The sequence below is a fragment of the Myotis davidii genome, unplaced genomic scaffold (genome assembly GCF_000327345.1).
Source record: "Myotis davidii unplaced genomic scaffold, ASM32734v1 scaffold1012, whole genome shotgun sequence".
Taxonomy (NCBI): domain Eukaryota; kingdom Metazoa; phylum Chordata; class Mammalia; order Chiroptera; family Vespertilionidae; genus Myotis; species Myotis davidii.
Window position 1 is genome coordinate 492,886 of NW_006283769.1, and position 12,217 is coordinate 505,102.

General features: G+C 39.7%; 1 protein-coding gene across 4 annotated transcripts in view; it reads right to left on the bottom strand.

The window, feature by feature from the left end:
- Positions 1-8,216, bottom strand: part of ANGPT1 (angiopoietin 1) — a 238,642-nt gene extending 230,426 nt beyond the window's left edge. For 2 of the 4 annotated variants that reach the window (XM_015566158.1, XM_006753898.2), the window contains exon 1: positions 7,193-8,216. In XM_015566158.1, coding sequence (XP_015421644.1) covers positions 7,193-7,489 — 297 coding nt within the window. In that variant the 5' untranslated portion in view covers positions 7,490-8,216. Of the gene's footprint in view, positions 1-7,188 lie in introns of all 4 variants that reach the window. The other 2 variants (XM_006753899.2, XM_015566163.1) reach the window with 2 other exon arrangements.
- Positions 8,217-12,217: the final 4,001 nt, after the last annotated feature.

Here is a 12,217-nt window from a genome sequence, read left to right on the forward strand (position 1 = left end):
GATGCCTGAACGGTATGTGGAATGAAGTGGGCGGGCATCGGGAGGCCACTATGGCACGGGGCAAGCACTATGGGCAGTCTATCTGAAGTGTACCTGGCGTATAAGACGACCCCCCACTTGGAGGCATATTTTTCAGGGCCAAAAAATCGTCTTATACGCCGGCAAATACGGTATATTTAATTATAGTCAAAATTTGTCCATGGAATTAATTCATTGAAAAATGTATTTTTTCAACTATGTTCCAGGCATTGTGTTAGAAAAGTAAATCTGATATAAAAAATAATAAATAAAATAATAAATACAAACTGGCGAATAAGAGAGGCACAGACTACCTCAGAGATTGTAGGGTATGGGAGAATATATCCTGCGAGTATTTAATGAGGTCCTATTTTGTGTCATGTACTCCTCTAGGAGTTAGGTATACTATAGGGAACAAGACAGATAAGGAACTCTTGTAGCATTTACATTCTTGGTAGAGGGAAACATCCTATATAATAAAAGGCTAATATGCAAATAGACTGCAAGGTGGAACAACCAAACAACCGATTGCTGTGACATGCACTCACCACCAGGGGGCGCGTACGGAAAATGGCAGGTGGCAGCAGCAGATGGCAAAGTGTGGCACATGGCGGGTGGCAGCCGCAGTGGGATGGTGGAGCAGGTGAGCAGAGGTGCCAGACCAAGGCGGGGCAATCTGTCATCGGGGCAAGCCTTTGGTGTTTACTGAAAATTCTTTGCTCCTGCACATTCAGTCCCACCCGGTGCTCGCACATGCTGACGGCACTGACCCTGCTCACATCCACTGCTGGCGCCAGGGCTGCTGCTAGCACTCGCTGCGGGCGCCCAGCACCAGCCCTAATCATTCAGTGACGTCAGTGGGTGTGAGCGGTGGCTGCTGGCCCCTATTGCCCCTCAGGGCTTCTCCACCTCCCCTTGCTCCTGAGGGGCGATTGGGGCTGGCAGCTGCCACTCATACCTGCTGCCTGCGATGGCCCTGGTCACACCCACTGCCGGCACCGGAGCTGCTGCTTGCACCCGCAGTTGGCACCAGAGCTGCCACTCACACCCACTGCCAGTGCCCGGCACCAGTCCTGATCACTCGGCTGGGTGCGAGCAGTGGCTGGCGGCCCGGATCGCCCCTGAGGCCTTTCCACCTCCCCCTGCTCCTGAGGGCCACTTGCACCTGCTGCTGGGGCCGGCCCAAATAGCTCCGCGTCATGAGCGGATGCAAACAGGGCTGGCGTCATCGTCAGCACCTGGGAATAGAGGCAGAAGACAGGGGACCAGGGGTGGGGTGGGGGGGAGGCTGTGGCAGGAAGGGCTGGGCAGAGGATGGGCTGAGACCCGCCCCTGTGCCCACCGCAGACTTGCGGCCCACAGTTCCTTTCAAGGTGCACGAATTCGTGCACTGGGACCCTAGTAATAAATAATGTGACAAACACTAAGCCATAAAAAGTCAATCAGTGGTAAATGCTATAAAGAAATAATACAGTATATGACAGAAGGTCACTTAGCAGAATAGGAGAAGGTGGTAGGTAATGGTGCTTAGAAAAGACTTCTGAGCAAAGACCTGAAATGAAGAAAAAGAGCCATCTATGGCAAGATTGGAGGAACAATTTTCTGAACTAAGTGAATAGCATGTACAGTTCCTGAGACAGGAATGAGCTAGTCTGTTGGAGAAATAACAAGAAGGCAATTATCTCTGGAGTGTCTGGAATGAGAAAAAGGTGGTAGATGATGAATCCAGAGAGAAGTGTGGGAACAGATCCTATAGGGCCTCATGGTAAGAAACTTGGATTTTACTTTTACATAATGAAAATCTGTAGGGAGATTTTAAGGAAAGAATGACACATTCCTATTCATTTTAAATAACACTGAACCCATAATTACATATGAGATAAGTGCTAGTAAAACAAGGTTCAGTGTCAAATGGCACAGTCAGGGCTAAGGCAGGGCTGCAATCACCCATAGTAAAGGGTCCATTTGCTGTGGTCCTAAAACTGGAGATCTACCAATGGAGACAGATGGGGAGAGGCTTGCTCCTTCCTACAGAGAAACTCAAAAGGCCGTTATAGCTCCAACTGCCCAACTTCAAGGGCCCAGAAAGGTTTTTATATCTTCTTGGGTCTTTTGATTCTAATATATTACAAGCAAATAATAACACCTAACTATTGCTGACAGTGACTAGAGGGGGATTAACTAACGGTCTCCTATTTGGCTTGAGAAGCAGGGGTTAGTTTTTAAATAAAGCTAGTTGGGAACATTTCTACAACTGGACTTAAAAGACAATTACTCCTATTAACCTTTCTTACAACTGCCATTTTTCTACCTCTATCCACAAATCATAAATGTATATTTTCTTCCAGTTTAGTAATAAATTTTTAAAAACATACTTATCAACTATCTGCTCATTTTACACATGCAGGAAGTCTCCCCACATGTGCAAATAAAATTTAGAGCATTTTAAATGCTCTGGCTCAGTATTGAACAGTCAGCAGCCACCAAAACAATGCACAGATGAGAAGTTTGAGTTACTTAGATTCACATGTGCACATATTGTGTGTAAATATATGCCACTGTTGTATGCAGTAAATGGTTGCCTACTGGTCTGGAAGTAAAAAATCATTTTCCTTCCAAATGAAGATCTAGCTGAAACTCAAGTAACTTAGCACCAAAGATTAAAGCAACTTTAGCACCTGAAAGCAGTTACAAGGCCCCTTAACTTGCATTATTTTATACCCAGCACCACACACTTGAGCACTTGATATATATATTTTTTTATTTTTAGATTATGATAACAGATATTATTTAGCCACTTAATAAACAAACATTTCAGGAGATATAAAAATGGATAAATAGACATTCACTATACTACTGTCCAAATAGGAAAAAAGGACTTAAAATATTAAAAATGACAACAACCGCACACATGGAAGTGCAGTGCTAACTGATACCTGCAATGTACTATAATAACATTGGAAATCTCAACCTTGGGGCGCGCGGGTGTGGGGGGGGGGGAGAGAAGTGAAGTGTGGGTAGCTTTCCAGAAGAAACTGGCAACAAAGCTGATTCTTAAAGAATAATTAAGAGGACAAAATAGAGTGACTGTAGAAGTTTTTGAGAACCTAGATGATCTGATAAACACAATTTGAATCATTAGTAACTACCTACTCTAAACCCAATTCTTGCTTAAATTACTATTAGGACAAAAATAATTGTAGGATGTAGTCCTTGACTAATTGACACCTCACAATCTATTTAGGGAGGTAAGTGTATATCCAAAACAAAATGTTAATAGTACATAGTAAAGTGTACACTGCAATGCATATGCAATGCATTCATTTGTGCATTCAACAAATATTTATTGTCTATCAACTATGGACCACATACTGCTCTAGAACTGGAGATATGGCAATGGACAAACACAAGGTCACTGGCCTCATAGAGGTCACATTTTAGTGGATACTAGTATGGGTTAATAAATGGTTTTGAAAAGATCTTCATCATTAATATGTTTCAGGTAATAACATGCTAAATTCTGATTTTCTGAAGCAAAGAATACAATACACAAGTAGAGGGTATTATTAAGTCAAAAAATGCTGTCCAAAATAATTAGCCAAGCATTCCAGTAAAAGCTTTTATTAAAATAGTCTGAATGGCAATTTATAACTACATTTTTCAAAAATAATAATCAATTCATCAATTTTTAGGCATTGTGAAGTATTTATAGTAAATAGAACCTTATCTTCTAAGTCATGAATCTCACTTAATGTATTTATACTTTCAACCAAAAAGAAAGATATCCTTTGGCAAAAGCAAAGCATACTTTCTAAGCATCCCTCCAAATTCTAGAACATACCTGTATTTTTAATCTTAATATTATAAATATACATGTTGTGAACTTTTGGATGTCGGAGAAAGATAATAGTTAAAAAAGTACAAGATGTGGAAAAAACATTAAACATTAGACATTTCTCTGCTATAGAAAGGTTGAAAGGAATCACAAAAAAAGTGGCAGACACAAAGGCCACGTGTACTTATTGTTGCTATTCTGATATCTGACCACTCTCAGGTATTGAGTGTGGTTTGCTAATAATTCTGAAAAGAGCTATATGAAAGAGGAGAGTCAACCCTAGACATATAATCCAAATGTTTCACCCAATAAAATGGTGATTTAAATTTTTTTTTAATTTATTGATTTTAGAGAGGAACCAAGAGAGAGAAATATCAATTTGCTGTTCCATTTATTTAAGCATTCATTGCCTGTTTCTCATATGGAGATCAAACTCACAACTATGATGTGTCAGGATTATGCTTTAACCAACTGAGCTACCAGACCAGGGCTAACATGGTGATTTTTGAGCATATTATTTATTGTTCTTCCCCATCTGACAAATAAGAACAATGCTATTAACCTACCTCACATTAGTGTTAATCAACAAGTTACCACAGAAAGTTGATCTCTGTGATTCAATTCATCACATCAAGAACCAGTGCCATGACAGTTACCAGTTACAGCACTTACAGTGACCACACATCCTTTCCCCTTGCATACCTTGCTCCTCATCTTGTTTAGTTGCAAGACCAAAAACATTGAGGAATGAGATTTGAGAGTGTATCGGGGTGACTTTTAGTGACAGCCAGTGTCTTGAGAAGAACATTTAAAAGAATCCATTCTATCAAACTGCAAGGAAGGTACACCTAGATTAACATAAATTATCTTCTAGCTGCATCTAGCACTGATAATAGATTCTACATCAAACACTTTCCTGAGAGTGATTCCATGAGCTGCATAATAGTCACCGTGCTTTGATTAAGTTTTGTTGAATAAATGGACGAGTTAATTGCACTTAAATACAGATAGTCCCAGTTTCTGCAGTGTATTGCTTCTTATCCTAACTTGGAGTCAAAATAATAGTACAAATTCTAGTACTAAGCATACCAAATGGTTACAGTAAAAAGATTTCCATTTGAATTATCAAAATAAATACATTACATGAAATTTGGAACTTGACGTGTGGAAAACCTCTAATTAAGGGAAACTTATGAGAGCCTTTAGCAAGTTCTTGGCTGGATGCAATTACTTGGTTTCTTGATCCTCAGACCAATTACATTAACAATGACAAAAGATATGCAAATTTAAACAGACAATAGTCAAGCTGCTCTGACTCATACCAACAGGGATGTTTTTAGCATATAGTCAGCTTGATGCACACTAGCAACATTTACTGTGATAGTTATGCTTGGCTACAATCTGAAAACTATACAATAATCACTGACCAAGAACAATACAAACAAAAATCAAACTTATTTCACACAATAAGTTAACATCTGAAACATGTGAATGATTCAAGCCCAGCAGAATCATGTGTTTACCCTGTCACTGATGAATAATTGCATAGCAACAAAAATATGCATAAATAGGGTTAATTTACCATTTAATTGTATATTTTAAGCAAACAAAATATTATATTTTTGGTAGAATAGCTCACTCAAGACAATCTGGGACTAACCTTCCTTCCCTAACCCCCTCAAAGAATCCAAGCCAATTTAAAATGATTGAATTATTATTAAAAACTATATGGAAAGTATACTGAGAATAGTAATAAGCAATTCAATCAAATTTCTTTTTTTATTATGAAAATAAGTTTTTCCAAAGAAAAAACAGATATCCTATTACGAATGGCTGTTGAAATTTAAGTTACAATTACCAAAAGAGTACAGAATTCTGTTTGTTTCCTATTCTTCTGCCTATTTATCCATTTTTATTTTTATTTTTATACCTGTAGTCCACAATAGAAAGATTAACTCCAATTCTGGGTTTGGAAACGCTAAAACTGCGGAGTTTCAGTTAACTTGTCAAATAAAATAAACTAAGTGATCTTAGTTCAGTCCCTAGTGGACAAAAGTAGAATAACTATTACTTGGCATGATTCAGCAAGAGGTGATCTGAGTGACTGTGACCACACAGGAACAAAAAAGAGAATTTATCCTTTCCCTATCTTTTATCTTCTTAAAAGGTTTGCTCTGTTAATTGACTAACTTAAAGAAGACCGGATGGGTTGCATTCCTATATATATGCACTAAGTAGATTTTTTGCAAAGATCCCTGGGGGGTGGAGGGGAGGTTTTTCACAAATAGGGATATTTGCCCCCTTATAGTAACACAGTTGAATGCACTTGTTATCTGCTGCTTACCTGTTACACAATTAAACAGAGCAAAGAGAGGATGAACTGCAGAAACTGTTTCATATTTTAACAGGCATATTTTCAATTAAAAAAATTTAAATTGTATATAGTGAAATACTGAATAAAACATTCCATTTAATTTCTACAAATTGGGATTATATGCATATTCAATATTAACATTCATCTGGATACCTACAATCCCACATAGTACTGTATAGGCACCTCAGGGATATAGCCAAGATATAGCCTAGCCTACATGTTGTGTCCAGCCCAAATCTGCAGGTGCACGTCTTTGGGAATAGCCACCACTGGCTCTATTTCTCCTTTCCTAGTAGGCAAACAGCCTCTTCCTGATGCAGTCACATTAAAAGGTATCCTCCTGATCTTTCTCCCTCAAAGACTGAAGAAAATATGACAGAAATAAAGAAAAATCAGTCCTCTACTATTCTACTACTTGCTGAAATTTAGTTTCCTTTACAAACTTATACAATTTCTCCAATCAACTATCACACTTCATATTTAACCTCATTTCATGTTAACTTTACTAGTGGTTGAAAAATAAGTATTTAGTGATAATTTCCCATCCTGGCTGCATAACATTTCCTTGTGTAAAATCTATTTGATCCTAAATTAGTAATATCCTGATTATTTTCTTTTTTGCCAACTTGCTCAAAATGTACTTTCTTTTTTAAAAGAAAAAATGGGTTTGGACAGTCAGAAAACTCAAGCTAAATTTTAAGTAAGAGAAAAAAAAGAGATGTCACAAAACATGCCATGGCTAGGCACACAAATGGGGTGCCATCAGACCTTCCCAAGCTAGCACAAACCTAAAAACCTTGGCTCACCCGTGGAGTCCCAGGGAGAAAGCCCTCTTGCATATGCAAACACTGCCCCCCTGGAGCAGAAGGTAAACACACAAATGCTCCCCTACTGATCTCTAAGTTTGCTACAGCACAAGAACGGAAAAGGCTCCGTGCAATTAGAAACCGAAAGCAACCACTTACTTTTTGCAGCCACTGAGTATAGTTTTCCAGCACATGCTCCAGATGTTGAAGTTTCTGGGAAGAGAAATCCGGTTCCACGTGCGGAGCATCTCTCTGCAGAGCGTTTGTGTTGTACTGGTCTGTCCTGCTCTCACGACAGTTCCCGTCATGTTCTGGAAGAATGAAAGTGTAGGCACACTGCCCATATTGAATCCGGCTATATCTTCTCCCACCGTTTTCTGGACTTCGGCGCTGGTTGCTGCACCCTACGTGAGTCAGAATGGCAGCGAGGAAAGCTAAGGAAAGGAAAACTGTCATTGTACTGCCAGCACTCTCTCTCCGTGCCTCTCGCAAAACTTGCTCCTTTCTTCTGACCTTTAAACTACTTCTTTATTTCAGGTAAAGCTGCTTGTCTCTGACTTTTTCCCGTTCAAAGAAAGCTTTTGAAGAAGAATCACAGAAAACTAGCCATTTCTTAGCTTTGTTCTAAAATGTTATTTTTTTTTATTTCACTGTAATGATAGTTTCCTTAGTTAAAACTTGAGATATTTATTGCATAGTAGCTGAGATTTATTGTTTCCTCTCTGTGTAACCGTTCAGCGTGGAGCCTGCCTGAGTCAGCTGCGTGTACATATTCTAGACCCTTTCCTCTACCCTATCTGCCGCAGATCTGCTATTTTCTCCCAGACCTCAGTGAGTTTTATTAAGGTTGAACATCCAAGCCAAGCTGGAAGCAGGCAGCCTTTCACAAGATGGCTTGACAGGAATGCATGAGGGTGCCCCTTTGCAAGGATTGCTGATGGCTTGGAGTAGCAGGATCGTCTTACAAATTGGCTAGATGCGCATGACCTCGATCATGTATGGCCCTCCCACCCCTTCCGCAGACAATTGTCTGGAGCCTTTAGCAGACTCATGGCAAATCAATAAATAGAGCAGTCCACCTTAATACACTTTTAGTGTGCATGCTGACCTACTAACTAGCAAACTAGCAGAATGTTTCTAAGTGTCTATGGACTTGGAAAACCCTAAGAAGAAAATTGGCATAGTGTCCAGTGAAATTATTTATTATTTATGAATGATAAATCTGTATAATTATTAATTTTTTAAAATTTTATTCTTGATCCTGGAGAAAAAGATTAAAAACCATTTTTGAAGATGATATTCTTTTACTGTATTCACTTAGACTTTTAGGAGTTGGAGAAAATTATCAAATTAGCAAAAATATTTTACAACTTATCACTCAGAGGAATATAGCATGTGCATACTAAGTAGAATAATATGAGTACTTTCTGAGATACGGATTTTAAATGAAACTAGTTCCTGATTAGAATGCAGCCCTGGGTGCTCTGTGTATATAATTTGAGCAACTTCTTTACAAACACAGTATGGTTAGAATTTAAGACAGTGGCCTGAGAATTATTAATTCCTTTGGTATATCCTAATCATATATTTCACAAGGATCTCTTTGGAGTTGCTATGGCTATCTTTACTACTGGTACAGAAGTTCCACATAAATTCTCCTGTGGCTGCATAGACACACTATCTGAGAAAAAAGCATGTATTAGGTGTGCCGATGGGCTATATGGGAGAAATCTCTGTGCTTCTTCTATTAAGTAAAGAACAAACATTATCAGAGGGTGATTTCCCAAATCTAGGGTGTACACATTCAAACAAAGGGATCAGTAAAACATAAAAAACAGGTGATAATTATAGAATTAAGGTTACAGCACTGAGATCTTTACTGTGCGCAGAAAACATGAATTATGAGCAGTGGCTTTCATCAAGAACTGGGAGGGATTTTATGGAATGGAGTTTCTCAACTGCAGTCATGATGTGAAAACAGAAGCCACAGATGTTGACTCATGTCCTAGAAAGGTGGGGGGTTAGAGGTTAGAGATTGGCATGCTGGGAGAAGTTAGAGGAAAGAGCAAAACACATTCCAGAAAGAATGTGATTTACTAGTACTTGGAAGAAATAAAATGTGCTGAGATGTATCAGTCCTTTCCACACCAAAAAAAACAAGTTACTGATCTGACAGATATGGAAGCATGTAATACCAAACATAGAAATAAAGTCTTTGAACAGCTTTTGCAGTTTCATCCTGACATTGTATGTCTCCTGTTGCTGATATGCCACTCACTTGTAATAATAATAATGACATTTATTAAGAGGTTACTATTTTCCAGGCTTGTGCTAAGCACTCCTTACACAAAATCTCATTTAATTATCCCAACAAACCTAAGACATGAATAATAAGCTAAACCCATTTTACTGCTGGGAAAACTGAGTCATAGAAAGACTAACTGGTTACAACTCACATAACTAGTAAGTAATGATGCCAGGGTTCCAAGCCTAGTCTTCTAACCTCCTAGCCAGCCAAAAAGTTTCCAAAGGGCTCCAGGCCGCATCGATTCACAGTTCTAAAGCAGATTACCTGATAGAACTTGAAAAAAAGAACTGATTAAAAACCAGTTTCTGATGCTAAAGTGATTTAATCCTTTCTCTGTACCCAAAAACACAGAAATAAAAAAAAGTGACAGGTAACCCATATCATCAAGTTTTTAAGGACCCACAAGGATGAAGCAGACTGGCAAAGCACAGATTTGACTAAGAACACTTCCTAGCACTGCTTGCTTTGAAAATTGTCCCTGAAAAAAAGAAAGTCCAAAACCAACACCCATAAGTGCTTTGTTAAGAACTAAATATAGCTGACAATCGGCAGAAGACACCCATATCGAAGTGCTCCTGTGTTGTTTTTTTTGTCGTTGTTTTTTTGTTTTTTTTTTGAAATATATCTTATTGATTTTTTACAGAGAGGAAGGGAGAGAGATAGAGAGTTAGAAACATCGATGAGAGAGAAACATCGATCAGCTGCCTCCCGCACATCTCCCACTGGGAATGTGCCCGCAACCCAGGCACATGCCCCCGACCGGAATCGAACCTGGGACCCTTCAGTCCGCAGGCCGACGCTCTATCCACTGAGCCAAACCGGTTTCGGCACTCCTGTTTTTTTAACAGCAAGATTGTTAAACACCTGTTCCTGTGTTTGTGTGTGTGTCTACGTGTGCTTTGTTCATATAAACTTTTCCAATCTGTAAAATAAAAAGGAATGCATAATTCCTGAGTGAAGAGTAGACAAACTAAGATAGAGAAGCCAGAAATACAAATACAAAAGGGAGAGGGGACATAGAGACAGTGAGAGAAAGAGATAGAGACTGACTGATTTCTTTTCCAGAAAAAAAAAACAAAAAAAAACCATGACACTGAAAGTGTCAATCTAGGGGAAAAAGTCTCAAAACACAGGGACATGCGGAATGCACTCATGTGCTTTGGGACTCCATCTGAAGAGACACTGGGTGCATCTGAAAATCCTAATGATATGCTAAAGACTATTTGCTTTCAGTGACCAGAACCTAACCAATAGCAATACTGTTACTGTTGTTGGCGATTATTAAATGGTACAGTTTAAAAATGTTACAGTTTAGGACACTTTAGAATTTTGGAAGTAGTATGAAGAACAAGCCATACTTATTTATTTTTTAAATTCCCCTACCATACCACCAAAAAAGGTTTAAAAAATGTTCTAGAGAACTAAGTAATTCTATTCAGTTGTATACTGAGGGAGCTTGATTTTGAAAGCTTTGTATTTTACTTGCATTAGCAGAGCTCTGGAATAATGAGGTGTATGCTTTGAGATTCTTCTGATCCTGACTCTGGCCAAATAGTTCAGGTGATTAGAGCATCATTCCAATACCCCAAGGTTGTGGGTTTGACCCCTCATCAGGGCGTATACAAGAATCAATCAATGAATGCACAAATGACATTGATTGAACAACAATCAGTGGATAGAGTATTGGCCTGTGGACTGGTCAAGGGCACATGCCTGGGTTGCAGCCTTGATCCCCAGTAGGGGACGTACAGGAGGCAGCCAATCAATCAATGATTCTCTCTCAACATTAATGTTTCTCTCTCTCCCTCTCCCTTCCTCTCTGACATCAACAAAAATATATTGAAAAAAAAAATATTGAGAGGGAAAAAAAAAGCAGCCATCCTTGTTTCCCCTCCTATACTTATTTTTCTCAACTCTTATCTTTAGCCTAAGGTCTCTCAACCCTTAACCTTTAGCTCCACCATGGAGCTTTAAAAACACATAAGCACACACACACAACCCCCCCACCCCCCCCAAAAAAAAAGCTCAAAGAAAATCAGCCTTTTATCTTAAAACAAAGAGATCTGGAATTCCAAGAAACTCACCCAAGTCCACTGGATGCAAAGTGAAGAGCTGGTGGGGCACAATGGGTCCCTGCTGGTACCTAGCACTGGTCCGGGTCTGCAAGGTGGTCCTGGGTGGAACCCGGCCACACAATCTGAGTCACAGCCCCATAATGTTGGGACAGTGGGAACAACACCAGGTGTTAGAACAGTGGGATCAGACAGACATGGGTTCAACAACCTCCTTACTTGAGTTCTGGCTAGGAAAGAATTCAGAGCCAAGACTCAAACTATAAGATAACATTTATTTAGAAAATCACAGAGGTAGAAGAAGTAATTTCTAGAAGAAAATAAGTTATAGAGACAAAGGAAAGATCTGAGGAGCTTGGGAGTGAATAGGGTAATGTAATGGTAAAGGCACTGGTGTGCTTCCAGGAGGGAGAGTGGGCTGGGTCTCCCTTCCTAAGGGTATTAAGGGTGGAGATTTAGGGGAGGTCCCAGAGGAAGATCTCCATAGATCTTTCCAGGTGTGTCCTTTCAGGGTCTAGGCCTCCACTGATTGATTGGTTGGCTCCAGGGCAGGGGTCATTATCCAATGCAGCTTGTCCTGAGGTCAGCCTGGGGGTCCCTTGTCTGGTTTTGCTGCTTTTCTGGGCCTGGAGCTGAAATGCAGCTGAGGCCTAGATGTTATCTCTAGGAAGAAAAGGTCACGGGTCCAAATGATATGCTAGGGAGGTAAGGTCGCCCTGGGGGCAAGGTCCAAACCTTCAATTGTCCACTGCTAGGCACCTGGGGCTTTCTACCCTGGTGACTGTCTGTATCTGGCCCATCTTC